Here is a 24,191-nt window from a genome sequence, read left to right on the forward strand (position 1 = left end):
TTAATGTTACAGTGCAACGCATGTACACACTGTAGCAGGCAGGAGCTAAGGCTACAATAGCTGTGTCCGCTCAGTCCAGGTACGGGACAGAGCAGTTGGTGAAACCACGCCTAAAATAGTCCTCTATGATTTTATCCATCGTTTCAATTGTGAGACATATTCGGATTTGCGAGAAATAAAATCGCAATTAGGCGCAATTTTATTTTTTTATGGCGGAAAAGGACTTCCATACAAAGGCAAATGTTGTTCCTTTTGGTGTGTTCTTATGTTTTATTTCAACATGTCATTACATTAGTATTAAACTGAGGATATGACCACAATAACACGTCCACAACAAAAACCGTGACAGCAAACGAAGGCAAAGGACCTACCGAGAAAATGGCAACATCCACAAAGTAACATGTTTAAATGGGGTGAAACTGGATATTTTTCAGATCATTCGAATGTAAACTGAACTCATTGCAGATTAGGGAGAATTAATTACATGGTAACTTTTGCTAAATTGTTGCAAACTGTGCAAACTCATCGTTACCTGATTTAGGCCAATTTGTTTAGACATATAAATAAAATACATTATCTCATAATCATTTCAAACTACACATTCAACCACTACTCAACTAATCCAGTAACTTCTATCCAGTAAACAGTAACTTGTTTTATTGTCTTTGTTAAACAGATCCATCGATCCATCTCCTGTAGCGTTTTATTTCATCTCTTTTTGCTATTGATTATTTAAAGGTATAACTCTATAACTCATCATACTCTAGCTGGTCGTCCTGATCCGAAGCCATTTGCCCGTATCGGAACTTGCGATACACTGTACCATCCTGCCCCATGTACACGATATCTTCATCATCGTCATCCTCATCATCGTCGTTTTGGTTCGTCCGCCTGTCACGCAGGTCCACCAGCTGCTCCTCGTGTAAATACCCGTAACCGGACCCTCCTGCCTGCTTGGACGACATAGATGAGGACGATGTCGTACCACCACGGAAAATATCCCGTCCAGAGTTGTTACCTAGTTTTTCATAACCACGGGGAACAGGAGTTTCAGGCTTGGGGCGTTTGGAGAACGAGCGAGCTACGAGGACGACTACAGCACCAAGGCCCAGCAGTAGCAGGATGGAGGTGGTGATGAAGATGAACAAGTTGCCTGAATGCTCCAGTCCCTGATGGTTGCGGAAGGCAAAGTTTGTGCTCAGGACGCACTCACCTTAAAGAAGAGAAAACAGTCTGGTTGTAGGTAAAGAGGCTTGTTTACTAAAGAGGCTTGTTTACTAGAAAAGGCTACTAGCAACCTTATAGTGACCTTTTCATCAACAGCAAGAACCCTTTGGATCCTGACCAATCAGTTAACTATTTTTATTTAAGAAAAATAAACTGAAAGTGGCTGGTTCCCTGACCGGAGATCGAACCCGGGCCGCAGTGGTAAGAGCGCCGCATCCTAACCACTTGACCACCAGGAAACCTATTAGCTAGGAGATCATTAATGTTTGGAAAATAAGCTCCACCCACTGGCAATTTGAACCAATGAATGTGCTCCTGCCCTTTAGGGTTAGGGTTAGAAATGCAGTTTACACTAATAATAACCAGGCTCAGGTTTCTAATTTGCTGTAAGAATATGGGATCTTATATGAGACATGGCTTTATATTGGTTAGATTTATCAGTAATAAATATACCCCTGGTCTGTGTACAGTTACAGCACTCCTCTTGCTCTGCCGTGGTGACTTTCTCGCCAGCATCCTCGTTCCTACAGCAAGGCAGACATCGCCCACCGGTGGCTAGGATGAACTGTGTGTGGCAGGCGGTGCAGTTGTACTGACCAGGTCCCTGACACGCTAAACATGACTGGTCACAGGGTTTACAATTATAATACTCCTCCACCTGGAAAAGAATGAATTCCAAAATCATTGATAACAGTAGGATATACAGACGTATGACAAATTTAAGGAAAAACAGGAGCTCTGAAATGCTGTAGGGGACGTTTATTTTTGTCACCGACACCAACACTGACAGCGAAGCATTGATATAAATCAGTACAGTTATTTTTAGTTACCTTTATACCATGCTAAAAGCTATCATCCTTTGTTCTGCTCATCATTTGTTCTGCTTTTGCACCTGCCTAAACAAACGCTACTATGATGAAAACATCAGCTGATGGGATATTTTTTGAAGTACCTTTTATTTTTTTTTCCCTCCAGCACATTTCCAGAAATTTGCAAAATGCAAGATGCATTAAAGCTGTTCTGATCTTCAGATGCTTGGTGTTGGTTTTTCCTTTAATTTGTCAACCATCACCAAATATACAAGTATTTTTTAATGCAGTATTGTACTAAAGAACATGCATAAAAGTTCCTCAAAATTTTTAATTACTTTGTAGTTTTGAATCAGATCCTGTATATAAAAATATATATAATATCCTCCTTCTTTTGTGCCTCTGTAAAAAAACGTATTGCTATCCTTTCCAGGTAGCATGTTTAACCGTTTTAGAGGCCACGATTTAGACTTAAACTGCACAGAAAGCACAAAAGAGAACCCTCTATGGCACTGTATGTGCGCTAACATGAGATTCTTTGCGCATCTATTTTACCACGAGACATTTTGTATGTATTACTGTACACTGAGTTAGTTTGATCATATTAACTGCTATATCTCCAGATTGGTACCTCAGATGTGTAGTACTCTCCCAAGGCACAGAGCGAGTCACAGGTACCCTCTGAGAGGGAGTCTCCTGGATGACATGAACTGCAGTCGTTTACTCCTTTACCTGCCAAATATCAGATATAAGATGCAATTTGTTTGACAAACAAAATAAAAAAAAAAAACTAGAAAACCTACTTGCTGTATAATACATTCAACTCTTGGGTCTATCTTAAGGAACTGTTCTTAGCAGTTTTGTTGATGGTATCAAAAATATAATCCCTGCCTCTATAGAATGCCTCAGCCTCAAAAGATAAATACTTATCCTGTATTTTTTATTTTTTATTTGAGGAAAAGTTTGTTTTAGGCAAAACTTTTAAAAGACAGCACTTGTTGTCATCTTAACTATTTCTTCAACCCAACACATTATCATTATCAAGCTCAAAGTAAAAAAATGCACTTGGTTGCTTTTATGTGTCTTGGGGGCTGCACCGTTTTTAGGTGTATGCAAACTAGTTGGGCACCAAGGGTGCAATCAGCTAGGGGGCGCCAGTGAGCTGCCCTCCACCATTTATATTATTTACTGTACCTGTTTTTTTGCTGAAGCTTAATATAAATTATATGTTTACATGCTTGAATTCAGGCAATTTTGCAATGATTATTAAAGGTGTTTAACCTTTTTTATGGGAGTTTGTGAATAGTTTGTATGGTGTGGGGGTGGAGCCATTGGGGAGGGGGTGATAATAGAAATTTAGCCTAAGGTGCCAAAAACTATATAAACGGCCCTAATCAGAGGAACCACTGGTAATCTTCCATGGTTTGTAGTACTTGTGTAATGTGAGAGAAGTAGCTAATGGGTGGGAAATGACAGATGACCAAATTATGAGAAAAGGGAATACAAATAAAATAATTGGACAGTTTGGCCAACCACCATATCCCACACCATATACCACACAAATCAATGAAATACACCAGTTGCAACTTATTCCCTTCTGACTGTTTTATTTTTTCAACATAACTGACTTCCTTATCCACTAAGAGGCATCTCGTTACCTGTGCATGTCCTGCAGGTGGCATGGCACAGCTCACAGGTGCTATGGATTGTGTCATGGTAGTGTTGAGACGGACAGGAGGACACACACCAGCCTTGCTTATTCACAAACAGCAGCCCTTCCCTGCAGCTCACGCACCGCTCGGCTTGTGTACACTCTGCACAGCTCGGCTCACACGGCTCACATGCTCTTGACTCTTCATCTGCGTAATAACTTCAGCAGACAAGGAGATGGGTGTGTGTTTGAGTGTGTGTGGGTTTGTTTCTTTGCGACAAATGTGTTCATTAAGTAATAATGAACTTAGTAAAAGATTATCAAATAATTGTAAATACACACGGTGTGTGTGTGTGTGTGTGTGTGTGTGTGTGTTTGTGTGTGTGTGTGTGTGTGAGAGTGTGTGTGTGTGTGAGTGCGCACTTACCCAGGCCTGCAAGTCTCTACACACTCCTTGCCTTCTCGATACAGATGAGTTTTGCAGCCCAGGCACTCGTGGCTGTGACGCCCTGTACAGCTTAAACAGTTAGGATGGCATGGCTCACATCTCTGGGTCTCTCCATTAAAGAAACCTGTGGGACACTCGTTTACGCAAGAACCATCTGCAGATACCAAACACAAGCTGTCTTTCAGCATAGGGGACAAATGAAATTCAGATCAGTCCAACATGACAGTTTTTTAAGTGGTTAAGGCATTGGACTTTGGATTCAATGGTTGAGTTCAAATCCCAGCCACACCTCCTGGACCCCTGAGCAAGGCCCTTAACACCTTAGCTGCTCAGTTGTATGAATGAAATAAACGTAAGTTGCTCTTGATAAAAGCATCTGCCAAATGCTCTAGATGTAAATGTAACCATTTCCAAAAGTGTGGTTTAATTTTTTAACACTCTGACTCACTCAGTAAATAATGGTTCGGGTAGCAGCTGAGGCACTGGCTGTGGTCCGGGCCGGAGCACTGATGGCAGTGTTTGTGACACAGGTGGCACACGCCACTGCGGTCACTATAGTGGTGTGAGGGGCAGATGGTGGGCGTGGCACAGCGTCCATGTAGGTCCGTTCGCAGGCCCTCACGGCAGCTGATGCAGTCCGTATCCAGTGGCCCTGAGCAGGTCTGACACATGCTGTCACACACTGGAAACAAAATAATAAATACCAAATAATTACAAAGATGGTCAATGATAAACGAATGACTTTTCTGACTTATGATGGAGATGCGTTCTGATGACCCTATCATAACTTGAAAATATCATAAGTCAAGACATTGTCTAGCCTACCCAAGAATGGTGATCAGTATGGGGTTGTATAATTATTAACAAATCACAGTACATAATTCAGCAAAACTGAACAGGGCGCGTGGACGAGTGCTGGTTCGCAAGTGTGAGGGAGTAGCATACGCTGCTATGTTTGCCTGCTGCAGGAAAACTTGAAATATGTTTACAATTTTATAGTATCACTATCATTAAAAAAATGCATGTCGAACCATTGGGACTATCTTTAATCTGCAATACATGCCTTTGTATACCTTTGAATGGTGTGTCAGTAGATGAATACTCGATTCTGATTGATCAAAAGATGTTATTAGTTTTTTAACAGCTTTAAGAAGAGTTCTGGCTTCAAGGTTTTCATTCCTGCAGACTTTCCACACAAGGACTAATATAGTTGGTGAGCTTGTAAAGTTTTTTGCTGAAGCTTTCAGCTATTCAGCTATTTGGCATTGTGGGAAGAAGTGTCCAGTGTCAGTAAAGATATATGTTTTTTGGCACTGAAAAGTCTTCAACATAAAGAAGTCTATACAATATCTTGATAATATGACAGGCTGGAACTTTTTATAATTCTTCTAGTTGACAAAATTAATAAATGTGCTTTTTTTCATGTTTGACAACAGTAAATGTTACTAAAACTGGATATAGTCATTGTTTCTTTGTATTCACTCACCCATACACTCCCCGGACCTGTCATCTCTGTATGTTTGTGAGGGGCAGGCAAACACACACATCCCACTTTTCAGTGTGCTGTCAAGATCGGTGCAGGAGTCACAGTCGGTAGAATCCGGCCCGTGACAAAGCCTACAGTCTGAGTGACAGTGCGCACACACACCTTCCATGTCCCCATAAAACCCTTGAGGACATGCAGACACACATGTTGCCTCATGCAGATAGTTCTCCTTACACTCTGAAGGTAGACAGAAAAAAGAGAAAAAATCAATTACATTTCTCCTCACTAAAATGTTTTTCTCTCAGCACCACTGCTCCTACATGAATATGAATATCACGAATCGCATTGTGTTGAATCAAATCGAAATCGGATCACATTGCATTGTAAAAGGGGGTAAATCACATCGCATTGGTAGCTGCTTCATACTCAATGTATCTTTAATGTATGGCATAAATGTATAAAAACCTGATATTTTTCAGGAATGCAACATGTTAGAATGTCTTGTTATACAAAATTAATTGCAATAAAAATAACACTAGTAGTAACAATAACAATAATATAATAATGCATTCATTATTAGAATTATTACTTTTTAAATACCTGTCCTAAGGTGCAAATGATAACATTTTTTACTGGTGAAACAATGGCACGTTATACATTTTATCTGCATATACTTACATGATACTGGAAAAGTTTTCACATACATTATCACTTCCTTTATCAGAAAGTAAGACTTAGAATGCATGGAAGTATATCCTTCCTTCTAAACTATTTACCATAGTACCATTGTGAACATCCTGACAGGAACTTTGATCTAAATAACAGAAATATAGCATTATTTTGTGTATCTCTTCCTTACTTGTACACTGGCCTTCCTCAGTGCACTCCAGACACCCGTCTGGACAGGGCGTGCACTCACTCTCTTGAAGTGAGTGTGCCTCAGGACACTCTTTTACACACTGCTGTTTGTGAAGCACCAACGGCTGCTGACAGCTAAGACAGTTTGCGGCATTTTCCTCACACGATGCGCAACCTGGTGCACAGCTCTTACACAGCACTCCTGTAGGATAGAAACCCCTGTAACAACAGAACACACATACGTACATTTGATTTGCATATATGCATTAATTATACATAAATGAACGTCTATTTTGAATATAATAGTAGTGATACAAGATGTAGACCAGACAACCGCAAATTGTATGTCTATTTTTTTTATATATGGTCTCAATAATAATAATAATAATAAAAAAAAGATGAATTTTAACCTGGAGCACTGGCGAACGCACTGTCCGTTCTGCAGGTAGAGGACGCTCTTGTGAGTAGACAAGCAGCGAGTGCAGCGTTGCATTTCCTGGCATTGTGCACAACCCTGAAGACATGCCTCACACTGCCAGCTCTCCTTATTGCCAAAGCTTCCAGCCGGACACCGCGTCACACACTGCTGCTCGGTACTCATATAGCGTCCTGAAACACACACACACACATCTTAAATATGCTGAAATATTGTAAACAGACAGGGACAGGGTGTAATTTTTCCTGTTTAGATATGAAGGACCAGGTGCGTGTCTGAAGGGTAAACCTGTACACAAAGCCATCTCCATGAAGATATAGTTTACATGCATTAGAGCGGAAGATCTTGAGTGGCCAACTATAGAGGTCTATATTAACCTTATTGAACAATTCTTCACTAAAGTGTTTTTTTGGGGTTCTCTTTGTCTTATTTAGTTACAAATTTTAAGAAAATAGAAACTGGAAGTAGAAAAGAAGCTGATAATGCAATGTATGTTTATAGAGATTATAATGTAGTGATTGTAAGCATTGATTGTCTCTCAGATACCACAGATCGCACATTCCAAATGTTTATTGGTTCCTTGATGTCTCATAATTGTTTCACTAAATATTCGATCTTTTCCTATGTGAGTAAAAATGTCTGTGAATTCTGGTGTGTGGTACTTGAAGTAAATGCTGGAGTATGATAATATAAAATTTTTGAAAGATAAATATCCGACCTGCGATGCAGGTGGTGCACTGATTCTTCAGTCGACCCCAGCACACTTCACATGTGGGATGGCACGCCTCACATTTTCCGTCATCTGAATGACAGAACATTTTTAGAAAAAAAATAAAATCCCTGGGCATTTATTCTTGTCTGTTAGACCAATATTTGATGATTTGGTCATATATGATTATTAGGACCAAGATCATGTGGTAAGATAACTATACGTGGCTTACCGGTACGGTAAGTTTTATCAGGACATTTCTCCTCTTCTTCTTCACACTCTCCGTTCACCAGTACCATGCCATCATTGCATTGAATGCACTCATCCTCCTCTGGTCCAGCGCAAGTCTTGCAGCCTGTATAACACTCCAGACACTCCTGATCATCCTCGTCTTCATAAAATCCATCTGGACACTTACGTACACACTTTCCCTCTGTAGAAAACCAAAAAGGAACCTTTAACTTCAGGAATATTACTGTAGTTCGGAATTAAGGTGATTGAGAAAAGAGGCACAATGGTTTATTTATCTGTCCTATCTGTCTTGAGATACCAGATGTTCCATAATTCACAACAGCATTCACATAAACACGCATATCCATTTATCCATAAATCCATATGTCTTAGCAATCATGCACCTAAACATACATACATGCATACAAACATACATACATACATATCCATCCATTTATCCATACATACATATCCCTCCCTACATATCCATTCATCTATGTTTCAACGCACACATACATACATACAAACCTACATGCATCCTTATCCATTCCTACAGCTATACTTACAAACATACACTATATGGACAAAAGAATTGGGACACCTGATCTTCCCAGCCATTAGTGTTTCTTTCCCAATCTGCTATTGTAAAACTAAAGACACAAAATTGTATAATGTTTTTTTCACATATTGAGACATATTGAGGCAGGGGGTATTTTGTGTTTGAATTTCCCTAAAATACTTTTTTTATCAAATGATTACTGGTGATTCAGGAATATAAAACTGATTCGAGAGGTATTATACACTTTTCCTAATCACCCCCTATGTTAAACAAATTCATTTCCAAATAATGTTTAATCACATTCTATCGGGCTATGGTCCGAAACAGGATCAATATTTCATCATCTCTCCCTGAAATTATTTTTTACTGGCTGTTTATGGCCATAAACAATACCTTTACTATTAATGTAACTCCTTTACTGAATAGTGTGCTGACTTATGGTATGAAGGAGTTGCATATGTATTGCTATCCTTTACCATATAAAAAGAAATCCGCCTCACACCAATTGCACTCGTCTTCCTCACACTTGACACAGTCATGCTCACAGGCCACACAGGTCATCGTGTCCTCCACTGTGTAGGTCTTGGCGGGACACTGCTTATAGCAGCCTTCCTCATACCTACAGATCACACACATACACAATGAACACGTGGATGCTAACTCAAATGCTGTGCTGTTTAGGACTAAACAAATCCTTTTATAATCACACATTTACATTTATGGCTGATTACATTAGGCAGATGCAGTGAAATTATTTTTTTCACATATCCCAGCTGATTAGGAGACTGGGTTTAGAGCACAGGGTCAGCCATGATGGAGAGAGGGTTTAGGGCCTTGCTCAAAGGCTCAATGGCAGTGCTGGGGTTTGAATCCCTGACTTTCTGATCAGTAACCCAGAGCCTTAACCACTGAGCTACATAAAATAGCTATAAACCCTCACCAACCTCATTTGAAATCAATGAGTTAATTAAATAAATTAAAATGGCCATAATTCCATCTCTCCTTGCAGCTATAATTTGGACTGACACTGGAGACTACTTCCAAAGCTGATAAATAAAAGTGCCCTTACAGACGACTTCATGATATAAACAATTTTTGAAAATAAATCTGATCATGTGTAAATTAATGTTAAATGTAAGTTGCGCTTACTTGTAATAGCCATCAGAGCAGGATAGGCAGTGCTTGGGATTGTCTGTAATACATGAGATCAGATCACAGAGAAATTTAATTCAGAAATAATAATAATAATAATAATAATAATAATAATAATAATAATAATAATAATAACATGACCCAGAGTTCAGAACTTACAGAGCACACACTTCTTGCATCCTTCTTCACAAGCCATACAGTCATCGTAATCAGGGTCCTCAACCTCGCCTACACAGACACACACACACACACATCACATTATAACGTGATAACAAATGGAATACTTATAAAAGCTGTATGTAAAGTAAGCAGACCGACCCTCCCCACATTCGAGGGCAGTGCATGTTCCTTGGCTGAGGTAGTAGGAACTGTCGCACTGTAGGCAGTGTGTAGCGGAGGAGCAGAGGCTGCAGTGCTCTGGACACGGCTCACACGTTTTCACTGAAGTGTGGAAGTAAGCCACAGGACATGCAATCACACACTCCCCATTGTACAGGAACCGGTCCTGACCAAACCTGTCTAGAAGTTAAAATAACACAGACATGCACATTCAGCAGGGATTCAAGGGCTTCCATTTTAAATTGTCAAGATTGAACATTGATACAGACACAGACAGAGTGACATCAAGGATTGGCATGTATAATTATAACTTAAATGTACCTAATAAAGTGTTTAAACTGTGTATTTAAAGCATAAAATTAGCATTCAGATACAAAACACACAGAAAAATGTGTCTTTGTGCGTTTTTTTTATTTACTGGTAGTAGCTGCTCACCTTTGTTACAGCTGGTGCAGTCTGATGGGCCAGCATCCACACACTGAGCACAGGTGTGGTCACACACAAGGCACTGTCCACTTGACGGGTATTTACCCTCCGAGCAGCGTGTCACACAAAGGCCCTCATCCAACAAGCTGAGACAACAAACATTTGTAAAAGCCTAACATAAATCTATACATAGAAATATAGAGATTTGCATCGGTGCAGCGGCATAAGAGTTAACAATGTGATGAATCGATTTAAAAAAGTGTAATTATGTGTAATATTTGCTGATATATAATACAATATATAACTACACCTTTATTATTTAGAAAGTGACCAATATTTTATATATAGATTGATTTCTCCTCGCTAAACTGTTTTTCAAGCGTGTTCTCTCAGCACCACTGCTGCTACATGAATATGACGTATCACAACAATAGGGAGGTGTTCTGAGAGCCACATATAATGTAGATTAACATGGCAGAGGTAGAGCTGCATCCGGACAGGTTTTTATTCCATTTGTTAGAAGTCAGAAGGCACTTAAGTAAATGTATGTATTTGCTGTCTGTCTCAACCCATAAAAATAAAAGTGATCTATCTGTACCATAATAAATTGCATAGCATCATATTTATTTCCATTGCATCGTATTGCATTGAATCCCATTGCTCCGAAATCTGATCGCATCCCATTGGTAGCTGCTTCATTTGCACACTTTAAATACAAAGCCATTTTCCTGTCAAAGAAGAACAACTTTCATGACAGAATTAGAAATGTCAATATCAAACCCTTACCGGGGCGATGCACACCAGACGCAGTCATTGTTCTTTGGCCCTTTACACTTAATACATGTGCTGTCACATGCATGGCAGATCCCATTGGCATCCTGGTACTCTCCTGGAACAAGCACACACATACACACAAAATACCCCCCTGGTGATCACTCCTATGGTAAAGCATTTGCTACATTAAAACGCGTGACTCACCATCAGCACAGTTATGAGTTAGCACACACACTCCATCCTGCAGCGTGAGCCCCCCCACACACTCACTACAGTTCCTTTTGCCTGGTCCTATACAGGCTAGACAGCTCACATCACACCTGTTTGGGAGCAGCACGCATCAACACACATCGCCATACATCAGCAAATACCAGTGAGATAATAAGGGGAATAAGATTAATGAAAAAGTGCAATAGACAAGAGCTCAAAAAGCAATAAGTAGACATAACATGAGCAAATGAATCACTTATAATAACCAGGAAATGAATTCTAACACATTGAAAATGGCAGAAACACACATACCTCCTGCAATAACCCCGAGTTTGTCCTGTGAGGTCAGAAGGGGCTTGTGCGAAATAAAAGCCCTGACTGCAAGAAAGCACACACTTCCATTCCTCCATCACATACCCATCAGCACATCGAGTGCATGAGTCGAAACCTGCAGCTGGACATAATCACACACCCACACACACACACACACACACACACACACACACACACGCATCTGAAATGAGCGGGTTAATATCTGCTACTACTATAACCCCGATTCCAAAAGATTTGGGACACTGTGTAAAATGTAAATAAAACAGAATGCAATTCGGAATTCACAATAGAAAAAACACCATGAATAGCCATGATGAAAGCAAATGAAATAGCCATGATGAAACAAAAAAATACAACAAAGAACAACCAGAACTGTTTAGCAGCTAGTATCCTGTATCAGACATATACATTGGACAACCTTCCTCTCCCAAAACTTCAGCAACTGGTCTCCTCAGTTCGCAGACGTATACGGACTGAACATGCGGTGCTACAGAGTGGTAAACATGGCCCTGTCCCAACATTTTTGAGACCTGTTGTAGCCATCAAATTCAAAATTACCTATTAGTTGTACTATTACTACAATTTATAATAATACACTTTATAATTTTCTTCTTTTCCCTGGTGGTCTAGTGGTTAGGATGCGGCGCTCTCACCGCTGCGGCCCCGGGTTCGATCCCCGGTCAGGGAACCAACCCCAGCCATTAGGGTTGCACAAGCCTTAGTGTCGGTCCCAAGCCGGGATAAATGGGGAGGGTTGCGTTAGGAAGGGCATCCAGCGTAAAAACATGTGCCAAATCAAACATGCGGATGGTCCGCTGTGGCGACCCCTAACGGGAGAAGCCGAAAGAAAGTTTATATTATAATTTCCTTCATCATATAGATCTCATGGTGATTCACACCATTCCCTTGAGATTGTTTCTGTATCAATTATACCCCTGTCTCAGCTTTGTCCTGTCAGTATTTTGTTACACCTTTTCTTTACTATGTTATGTTTTATGTACAGAAGATAAAAAAAAATCTTTATAATTGTGAAAAGAAAAAAAAATTACCAAAATTAACAAAGTTTTAACAAGTAATAAACTGAAAATCATGCACAAAGATGTCATACTTCTGATTTGATAAAGCAAAACACCATAATTACTAATGTGTCGGTTTTTGCCTGAATGTTACAACAAGTACTAGAATCTCTACTTTGTCCTGTGAGTCTGTTGACACTGTGGGCATTCAAAGGAAGTAATAATATATATAGCTTTGTCCTTTAACCTTCCTGAGGTACTGTAAGCAGCATTTATACATTGTAGAATCCTACAGATAACAGCACATCTATGTTAAAAAGGCCTTGTAATGCTTAAAAGATATCTTTTGGTCAGTACCTGAGCAGGTGGCACAGGCCAAGTGACACGGTTCACAGGAATCCCTCTGTTGTTGATAGTAGGTTCCAGTCTCACAGCTCTTCTGGCATCTGTTTCCTACCAGGCTATAAGAAATAATGAAATATCCAATTGAGTACACAAGGGGTTTTAACGTTTTTCAGTTCAAGGACCCCTTAGGCCAACGGTTTTCCACCACTAGGGGTCGCTAAAGATTTTGAGGGGTCGCCAAGCGCTCTCTTGATTTTTTTTATTAATTTATTTCATTTATAACAACACAATAAACAATTAAACAGCACGATAAATAATTATTGTTGTGTATAAAAAGTTGTTGTGTTTTAACTGATGTATGTTTTTTGTTTTTAAAATACAAAAATACTATAAAAGATTAATTCTCGGATTAAATGACATACATGTTAATAGATTTTAATTTTGATACTTTTGTTTGTTTAGCAATTATAAAGCAGAGCCTGAAAAGAAAGTCTGTCCTTGTGAATACTTGCATGTTGTTACACATTTGTAAGGAAATAAGTGAAATGGAGAGATTTGTTTGATATTTACATAAAAAAAACTTTCTTTCGGCTTCTCCCGTTAGGGGTCGCCACAGCGGACCATCCGCATGTTTGATTTGGAACATGTTTTTACGCTGGATGCCCTTCCTAACGCATCCCTCCATATTTATCCGGGCTTGGGACCGGCACTAAGGCTTGTGCAACCCTAATGGCTGGGGTTGGTTCCCTGACCGGGGATCGAACCAGGGCTGCAGCGTTGAGAGCGCCGCATCCTAACCACTAGACCACCAGGGAACCTTCTGCTTGATATTTACATTAACAGATTGAAATGTGCTGATATTATTTGTTCATCAGGTTTAGGAAAAAAAAGGGAAACCTGGGGGAAAAATCCTTATGTCTGCTAGTGTGCTTGAATGGTAGGGCATGGAGGTTGTTAAAAAATTTTAAGCATTTTAAATTACATTTTAAATTACATTTTAAATAGGGGTCCCTTGAAAAAACTGTCCAAACTGTCTGTATATTATATATAATATATTTTCAAATATTTAAAAAGATTTAAACATCATAACAAACATTAGAATTTATTAAGTTGTTCACAGTTGTCTTTTCTTTTAATAGATTTGCAGTTCAATACGTTTTCCCTTTACTATCAGGTGGACTGTTATACATTGAATTTACTTGAATTTCAATAGAACTTTAATTCAATGACTATAATATTTAAAAACATTAATTAGCGGACCCCCTGCAGTACCGTCGCAGATCCCCGGTTGGAGACCCATAGAGTACACTGTATGATTGGCCATGTACAGTCTACAAGGGTTTTACATCATAAATAAATTAAAAGTATCATTAAAAGAATTGCTGTACCTCGAGCCTTCGGGGCATTCAGTGCAGATGCTGACCGATGTACATTTCCCACAATTCTCGCTGCATTTTCCACACAAGTTCTCTTCTGTAATGGGAATACATCAGGATCAGAATACTTTTTAATAGGGAAATTGTTTTCCTGAAAGCATTCATATAAAACACACAATTCTTTAAAGATTGGGAAGTGGTAGCTCATTGGTTGAGATGTTGATGACACCCTCAACTGCTCGGTTGTATAAATGAGACAAGCGTACGTTATCACATGCTTTAAAAACAACAAACTACCTCCTTCAACAACAAAAAAAACCCCAAAACCCTCAAATTATTCATTGTTGGCTAGTAAATGCCAAAGGAGGTGCTGAGATTTTAGCTTGAGATTTTATATAAATTCTTTTGACTTAGTATTAATTATTTTATAGAAACATGGGGCAATTATTTGCGCACAATGAATAGACCTTTGGTGCCAAACAGATGAAGATGGGTTTCCCTTTAGAGTCTGAATCCTCTCAGGGTTTTCTCTCGGGTTGTTTTTCCACTGTTGCTACTTGGTCGATTATTAGGGATAAACTTACAATTATGAGGAACAAACTAGCACTAAACTTCTGCACTCTTTCATACAAACTTCATTACCACTTTATCTCTGTGAAGCTGCTTTGAGACAATGTTGATTGTTAAAAAACGCTATACAAATAAAAACTAATTGAATTGGATGTAACTTCTAAACTTTATTTATTATTCTTTCCAGAAATCCTTTTTTTCTGCTTCCCACTTGCCGTGATCAAGGTAATATCCATCTCCGCAGCTGGTCACACAGCTCTTTGTTTCTTGGTCTAGATGGTAGCCAGGCATACAGGAGGAACACTGATCACCACGGCTTCCTGTACAAGTTATGCAGGTAGAGTAGCACTTCTTGCACCGCTTCTTCTCCCCCCAGTAGCCCTGTGGACACTGGGACATGCACATCCTGCACAAGGATTTACCATCAGTCTTAGGATATAATTAAAAAAGTTAACTCTTTTGAGGAATCTGTGATATGACGGAAATGAATGATGCACCTGGTGCCATTCTTGAACTTTAAGAAATAGTGCAGGCAGGAAACACACTGATGTGGACCTGGTCCATCACAGCCGTCCTGAGAACATTCTGGATCACAAGAGCCTTCCACATATAAACAGAAGAAACAGAGAGATGAAGTAGCTGGCAAAATATGATATATATATAAAACAGCTTGTTAAAGTGAATAAAGTAAAACGCACTATTATATTCATCAGTGTCCTCATCGTTGGACATCTCAGCTGACCGAGAGTGTTCATGTCGCTTGTACGGATGCTCAGAGGTGCCATAAAGCACCAGGCTGCATTCTACAAGTTTTCCTAGACACCATGAAAAAGTAAACCTAAAAAAAAATTCACTGTAACCTTTTCCTGTAACATCTTCAGTTACTCAAATTCTTGACAAAAATTTCTATTGGTGTGATATTGCAAACTGTTATTGAGCACCATGTATTTGGGAGTTCCTCCTCAAGGATGGAGTGTCTCTGATTTCTATGATCCAGTCTCCAGCTGCTGTCTCACCCCAGCAGTGCGTGGTCATGAACTGCCATTTCGTAAATGCGTCACTGGAGTGGTCATTGGGACTGTGCAAAAACAACATACACAGAATTTGCTTATGAGAAAGATTCAGTAATTACGCTGTAGAGGCTGTTGCTATAGAAACGATAAAGAATTACAATTAAAACAACTTAAGTGTCACAAAATTATGCAAGTGGAACTTGGGAAAGCAACTAAGGAAGGGAAGCTCAGTGGGTTACTGATCAGAAGGTCAGAGGTTCAAGCTCCAGTATGGCCAAGCTACCACTCTTGGGCCTTTAAGCAGCGCTTTTAACCCTCTGTACACCAGGGGCGCTATATCATGGCTGACCCTGCGCTCTGACCACAGCTTCCAAACATCGCTTGGATATGTGAAGAAAGAATATCACTGTGCTGTAATGTACATGTGACAAGTTACCTTTACAAACAATAACGGCAACCATGGAAAGACAAATGTGAGAAAAGGATGTGTATTGTCCTATTTTTATGAGAAAGTGGTAGGAATTTGGACTTTTAATGAAGTGAAAGGTAGTGAGTTCAAATCCCAGCACCCCTTTTCCTGCTCCTGGGGCCTTGAGTAAGGGCCTTACCAATCAACTGCTCATTATAACAACTTAGCTAATTGTAATTTCTGGATATAACCATCTAGCAAATATATGTATTTGTTGGTAAGCCTTTATGCAAGTGCACATTATTCAAGACTGTGATTCAGGTCCAAACTGTCATGAAACATGGAGGAGCAATGGCTGATTGGAATCCATAGTCCAGGGTCACAATTATGGCATTAAGTCAAATTTCAAGGATTAAATACAATAGTGCAGGGATGTGTATAAGATCATTCAAAACAGATATTACTGTAATAATTTTTTCCATAAAATAAAAATAAAAATATTTCAGTCAGCTCTTACCGGATGGCAAGGAGCTGAGATGTGGTCCCTGAGGGAGATGTTAAATTTATGGACAGGTCTCCACGATGTGGGTGTGTTATGGTGATGTGTAGGATTACATGTTCCAGATACATCACATGACTGCCAGGCTGGCCAGAGCAACCTGAGGACAAGTGCACCAACCGCCACACCTGGTCTGGACTAATCACTCTGAGAGATGGCAGAGGAAGAGAATAAATGAGGGTAGGTTAGTCAAATAGTTGATTATCAATTATGTATATTTTCAAAATGATGACATGTAACCTCACCTGGGTTTGTTAACGATGCTCTCATCACACACGTGTTGTGCAGGAACCTGTCGCCATGTTTCAGCTTCTTTTACCATCGCTTCAGCGTCCATCAACCCAAAGCCATACAGGTGGCTTACTGTTATAAATGCAGTAAATAAGTAGTACTTATTTTATTACTCTATATATCTGCCTTTAAAGCTTAATCATCAAACCGATCAAACAGGTGTAAAATCCATCCAAATCTGCGCACTGTTCACTAGATAGTATACTATTTTGCAAGCCATTTTGTAGTGGAAAATAGGGAGAGTATCTGAAACTCCAGAATTTTTTACTCTAGTAGTCCTGTATGTAATGTACATATATTTACACATTATATCTATATTTTGATGCAATTTCTAATAATGCGATTGGTAGTGGATCTCTTGGCTAGGCAGTATAAGCACTGGTCCAGCTACTGTCCTGTAAAGCTTTATGGTTTTTCTGAGTCTATCACAACCATTCTCAGTTAAACAGAACATGAAATAGGATTAGGATTTAAGAAACAATGGTATTGTTACCATTATATCCTGCTCCACTGGTGTGCCAGTCAGGAGCAGTCAGGTGGCCTCGGCGTGATGTCTTCACGATGATGTGTTGCACATCCCTCCAGGTCAGAAATTGACTAATGCCAAAGAACAAACAATTTTCAACAACATGGGATGCAGTAAGAAATGAAACAAAATGGTGCATGCTCTAACAGGAAAATAATAAGCCATGAGGGTTTGGTAATAAATTTTTAACCTGTGTATACCCTATATTGGCAAAGTTATTCGGACAATTAGGACACTTTTCCACCGAGATATGCTCTTCTCCAACCTGTTCCAGTGTGACAAGGCCCCTGTGCACAAAGCCAGCTCCATAAAGATATGCTTTACATGGGTTGGAGTGGAAGATCTTGAATGAGTTTCAACTCAACCTGATTAAATACCGTTGGGATGAATGTGAACGCTGACTGCACCCCAGGCCTCCTCACCTCAGCTACATCAGAACCTGACTTCACTTACAACCTTGTGGCTGAATGAGCACAAAGTACACTCCAAATCTAGTGGAACATCTTCCCAGAAGGGTGGATGGAATTATAAGAGCAAATGGGGACTAAATGTGCAATGTATTGTTTAAAAAGCAAATATGAAACTTCAGGTCAGGTGTCCATAATCTTTTGTCTGTATAGTGTAGTTACATTTAATCTGACAAATAAGTTAGTGTCTAGCTTTAAGATGGGCACGTTGACAAAATCATGCAGCTTATTATGTAACTCATATTAAAAAATATAACCATGCAATATGTACTATAGAAGAAAGTTTCCTTATACAGAACAAACTTTATAAAATACTCTTTAGGTGCAGTAATTGTGTATTACTTTGCTTCTAAAGTTAAAGCGATGATTCCAGCAGCCATGGGGGCCGAGGCTGAGGTGCCAGAGTGCTCTTCGGTACATCGCTGTTTCAGGTCTGTTGTCACCTAAAAATAAATTAATTAATTAATAAAAAAAACCAGCCAACCAATCAAATTAAAAACACATGTAATGATTTAGAGAAAATTTTGAGAAACTAGTAGAACTCTCTGGAACAAACTAAAATGTAAAACAAAACAACTAGCTGCTCAGGAACTTTTTATAAAAAATTTTTTTAATGAAATGTGCGTAAGATTACTGGGACAGCCTTTATAAATACAGCAGCAGTTCAGCATCTAGTCTATATATATTTATTAGAACCTGAAATTTGCATCCTAAAACAGTGTGAATGCAGTGAGCCACTCACAATCCCTAAGCTTTCCCCGCTACTGTAGGTGGAGGCCAAAGTAGAGGAACACTCCTCCAGATACCAGGGCTTGCGTCCACTCCGAGTGGTGCTTCCAACAGAGATGGTGTAGATACTGTTTGTGTAGCCATCACAGGAGCAATGGTCCTGATTTCTTCCACCATTTCCTGATGCCCAGACAAAGATAGAACCACGACCTTTCCTGCCCTGCAAGCCAAGGTATTGGTATTTAAACATCATTGGAAAAAACATTATTGAGTTTTAACAAGCAACACACAGAACCTTACTTTACGTATGCCGTTCTCTAAAGCGAGCTTGGCAAGGCGTCCGGGACCATCTACAGTTCCACCATCATCCTCTGGCCCCCAGCTCGAGCTGTAAATGTCAATGTACTGCTGCCTCAAGCTTAAGGATTTGGCCTCCACCATATCCGTCATGTCACCGTCCAACATCCGGACACCTAAATGTACATATCATAGAGCTTAGGGCTGTAAATATCAACTGCCCAGTCAGCAAACAAATTTGGCCCAGATTTGGCATTCATCTGGCACAGCTGGCATTTATCCGGCACTGGCATACAGCATGTGGGCCAAACATGGCCCGGTTTGGCAGAGGTGGTACCGTTTTTAAGGCGGCTCACAAGACATGGGCCAGATGTCATTTAGGACCAGTTATGGGTATTTAACTTGGCTGAGACTTGGGCCATTTATGGCCCATGTGTGGCCCTTGTCTGGAATCCAGACGTGGTCCACACTAGGACTGTAATTCATTGCGGTATGTGGGCCAAGCAAAAGCTGGTTGGGTGGGCCGGAGCGGGGCCAGAGAAAAATTGCTATGTGGGTGGAACGTAATATATAGGGTTATTTAAAGGCATACCACCAATTCTGGCATTGTAGGCAATTCCAACAGAGCATATTGAATTGTTAGCTGTCGCAGCTACCACTCCAGCACATCTTGTTCCATGTCTAGAAGAAAATAATAAAGAGAATTAGCCCAGTTTTTGGAGAATATCTCTAGAATGTCTTTTTTTTATCTTTTCAGACCTGTTTTCGTTTTTTGCATCATATCGTGGAGTTGGGTCAGCATCATTCCCGTTGACATCATAGCTAGCTCGTGCATCCTTATAATGACAAAGATAGCATAAATTACCTTGAATATATACAAAAACAAATGTGACTGCAATAGAATATTGAGTGAGTACATAGTTTTGTTTCAGGTCCGGATGTTGCTTCTCCACACCATCGTCCAAAATGGAGACCACAACTCCTTTCCCAGTGTAGCCTCGACTCCATGCAGCTTTAATGTTCATGTCAGTCAGACAGTTCTGATCACAGTGCTACATTGGAATATAGGGCTAATGAGAATTAATGTACATTAAATCATTGTAAAAAAACAAACAAACAAAAAAATTGCAAACACTAATACTAGTTAATAAAATACTATGATACTAAGTAGCAAATAACTTGTTATCAACAAGCTTGTTTACGCCAAAAAACACCAAATGCATAGGTGTGCGATTCAAACTTGTTTTTTTGTAGAAGTTTTTTTAGATTTTCTCTGCTGGCATTCCAAAATAGTCCACTCCATTCATTCTCAATCACCTGTCCAATTAATCAATGGATTAAACAGTAAAGCAGACCCAATGGACACCAATCAAAGTTTCACCACGTATAATTACCTGATAAACTAAAGAATCTACAGCCTGGACTAGAAAGAAATCAGCCCCAGCCTTGTCTACATGCACTTTTTGCCAATGTGTATTTCTTCTGTTGTAATTTGGTATAGTTGAAATGCGATTCTTTGCGGAGATAACGAAAACGTGTAAAAGAAAAAAAGCTTGAAGGTGGAAAAAGCAAGTTTGTGGGTGATTTTTTTATTTAATTTTTTTTTTAGATAAACTGACTAAAATCTTGTTTTGAAGCAAAGGCAATGGCAAAGTGAAAGTAAAAGTAAATTCTATGTACCAATAATGTACAGAAACAAATGGAAATCAGAAATGCATGCGCACCACAGTGAACTAATATTTTCGCCAACAATACTAACAATGTACCACATGCTGTCCCATTTTGGGTCATTAAAGCTGCTGAACCGGGTCTCGGCGTTTCTGCTGATTCGTTTCACTCTCCTTTGAAGCTTCTGCTGCTGGATCCAGTGCACCTTTAACACCAGAAATGCACTGAAATTATATCTGAGGTACAGGATTACATACGGTGATGCAGCCACACATGACAAAATTTTTTTTAATGAATAATTGAACAGTTTAGGCTGACAATTTTAAGGGTTGCATTAGTATAATCGTTGGATGGTGTGTATTTGTGTGTGTGTTTGTTGGCAGGTACATGTCTGTGGAGGTGTTGTCTGGCCATAAACTATTCATTGGCGTCTCTGTAATGGCAGACACACGATCTGCGTACCTTGCTCTCCATTGCAATGAGGCTATGCTTCCCTCTGCTTGCTACGGTGGAACGTTTGATGGTTTTTGGGTGCAGGAAGTGGTAGTGGTCCGTCAGACCCCCGATCTGCAGCAGCACAAGGAAAAGAGGACCAGTCTGTGCATCTAATCCTTGCTTGTGCATATCTATCGCAGCATTGTGACCGGCGCAGGTATAAATTATGCACTTAGGCTTGATGTATTCTATTGAGTCAATCAGCAGCTCACCTTACGCTGCTGATAAACTTACCAACAAGGTGCAACCTGACCTAGAGGAAAATAGAGCCTAAGCCAATTGGTTGATGCTTACTCTGTGATACCGTGTGGCCACAGCGCTATTATGTTGTCTTAGGCTAAATTATAACTCAACCTAGATTAATACAAAGCTGCCACATCCTGTAACTGTTACATAATGGGCCTTGCATAATACATAATGAGTTAGATACCAACAAATGTATTCGTTATTCATCTGCAGCTGCATTCAGACACGAAATTTGATGTTCATGAAAAATAAATGTGTTCAGAAAACTGAATTTATACTTTGGGATTTTGAGTTAGCCTACAATTACATGAAGAGACATCACACCCATATGTACACTGAACATTGGCATCAATCCCATGAATTTCTTTGTGCTGTTCTTCTGGGAAGATCAATTTCACGAGTTTTTTGTTAATTCAGCTGCAAGAACTTAGGTAAGATCAAGCACTGATGGTCAATAATGAAACCTGGGGTATATTCAGCATTGCATTCATCCCAAAAGTGTTGAGTGGGGTTGAGTTTAAAGCTCTGTGCCAGGTGGCTTTCACTTTAGGAATTTCAAGCCCTGACTTCATACATCTCACTTTGTTTAAAGGACAATTATCATGCTATAACAGCACACAATGGCTCAAAAAAAGTGTTTGCTTCCAAAAGAAAGGAACATATATTGTGGAAGGAACATATATGGGACCGATTGTCAGCAGGTGTTCACAAAAGCTTGGCTATTCAGTCCATCCTACCTAGTTATTGCAATCACACACATAAAAAATTGTGCTAAAACGATCAATTTATTTCAAAGAATTAAAAGAAACCAATCCAAAAGTCAATTATGACTAGCAGTTTGAATTAGGAAAACTATTTGCACCCTATCAGGTAAGGAGAAAACGCTATTATAGTGTATGTATCTAGTATGCTGCAGTGTCTGAAATGTATTATTGGATGATACCAAGCTAATCAGCATTCTTTCACCATTAAGTCATCATTTAGGCGTGTGAGCTTTGCCTTTTATTAGGTTTTGTGAGTGTCACAAAAGGGAAATCAGCTATGCTGAAAGCAACGAAATCAGCATTACAGACACTTTCGTAAATCTGATAGGATTTTTTTTAGATGGGTTTGCATTTACAAACTCAACTTTCTTTCTTTTGACTTCTCTAATTTACAAAAAAAAAAAAAAGAGTGAGAGGCTATGTAAATAACTACAGTAAAAGTAAAGGGTAGAAAAATATTCACACTGCATCATAAAAAATATGAACGAATGGTCCTATAGCCAAAGTTATTCAAATTTCAGTGCTTAGCTTACTAGCTTATTAGGTAGTGAGTTAAGGGTTTGTCTTGCATGGTTGCACACATACATTATAGAAGAGGTAGTGACCTACTGAGGCAGTCTCAAATGAAAAGATTAGTTAAATCATGTAAAAATAATGACAATTCTGATAAATTATTGTTCTTTGGAAACAAATTAATATTACAGAATGCGTGCATTTTTTATTATTAGGGAATACATAAGCCAGCTACCTAAGTAGGCCTGAGACATTCTGTTGGCCAATATCAATCATTTGAGGTGAAGATTCAAGATTTTATTTGTCACAAACATTATGTACAGCATACAACTGGCAGTGAAATGTAAACCTGATCGGCCGCTAAGAAAATTGTGTGTTAAATAAAAGTAAATATAAATATTAAAAAAAGATTAAATATATTAGATAAAGTGATTGAAATATGTTTGTACTATTACTATATGTGCAAAATGGAAGGACAAATTGTATGGAATGGAAAAACATGACAATAACAAGACCAAAAACAGTAACAGTTTAGAAAAAACAAAGAAAAAGATTAATAAACCATATTATCACTATTATCAATCTTCTCCACAGTTTTTTCTTTTTCCTCCTATCAAAAGGATTTTTATCTTTTTATCTTTTTTTTTTTTTTTGAGACTACGAAACACTTCTGTAAGTCACTCTGCAAATGGGCGTCTGCCAAATGCTGTACATGTAAATGTAAATGCAAAACCAATAGCAGCTGGTGATCATAGTTTAAAGCCACAGGAAGCAAAATCCTGCTTTATAAAGAAAACATACACAGCATTGAAGTTACATACCTGCCCCATATTCAGAAATCCATACTTTTCAGCGATCAGGTCAGCATTTTCTAGCCCTCCAGTTATTCTCACAGCCCAGTGGTTTGTGAATAATCGTCCCTTGCAAACCAGGAACGTAAGCACCAAAATCAAGAGAAAAAGAAAAGGCACTGCAGGTGGTCTCATACCTGATGTCATCTTCCATTCATTTCTCATCAAACATCACCAGGGTCATATGTAGCTATAACATTGATAACATTGTACACCTAAAACTGCAATGATCAGAAAACGTACAGTAGCTCCCTACAGACGAAGTTTTGAAGTGTCCTCTGTGTGGAGTGTGTGTGTGGATGTGAATGTGGACTGGTCCTTAGTGTCTGTCTCAAATTACACCTACTGCATTTGGAAGGGGAGAGTCAGAGGTTTAAAAGCAACAGGCTGAAGACAGAATACTCTGAA

General features: G+C 39.2%; 1 protein-coding gene across 1 annotated transcript; it reads right to left on the reverse strand.

Moving 5' to 3' along the window:
* Window positions 1-250: 250 nt before the first annotated feature.
* pcsk5a (proprotein convertase subtilisin/kexin type 5a) lies at window positions 251-24,080 on the reverse strand. Its single transcript, XM_083531205.1, has 37 exons — window positions 23,754-24,080; window positions 21,377-21,481; window positions 21,006-21,119; window positions 20,164-20,298; window positions 20,006-20,082; window positions 19,839-19,927; window positions 19,250-19,422; window positions 18,963-19,169; window positions 18,563-18,663; window positions 17,721-17,824; window positions 17,182-17,299; window positions 16,895-17,083; window positions 15,897-16,033; window positions 15,654-15,770; window positions 15,453-15,555; window positions 15,171-15,361; window positions 14,398-14,482; window positions 13,022-13,125; window positions 11,628-11,769; window positions 11,310-11,425; window positions 11,118-11,220; window positions 10,341-10,477; window positions 9,885-10,085; window positions 9,726-9,794; window positions 9,564-9,606; window positions 8,891-9,033; window positions 7,857-8,057; window positions 7,634-7,717; window positions 6,890-7,088; window positions 6,481-6,698; window positions 5,622-5,858; window positions 4,584-4,817; window positions 4,115-4,289; window positions 3,695-3,906; window positions 2,668-2,768; window positions 1,681-1,885; window positions 251-1,213 (listed from the first exon to the last, which is right to left on the reverse strand). Exons 1-37 carry the CDS (start codon window positions 23,946-23,948, stop codon window positions 747-749), a joined length of 5,631 nt encoding a protein of 1,876 aa, XP_083387331.1. The 5' UTR covers window positions 23,949-24,080; the 3' UTR covers window positions 251-746.
* Window positions 24,081-24,191: the final 111 nt, after the last annotated feature.

The sequence above is a fragment of the Silurus aristotelis genome (assembly GCF_946808225.1).
Source record: "Silurus aristotelis genome assembly, chromosome: 26".
NCBI lineage: Eukaryota > Metazoa > Chordata > Actinopteri > Siluriformes > Siluridae > Silurus > Silurus aristotelis.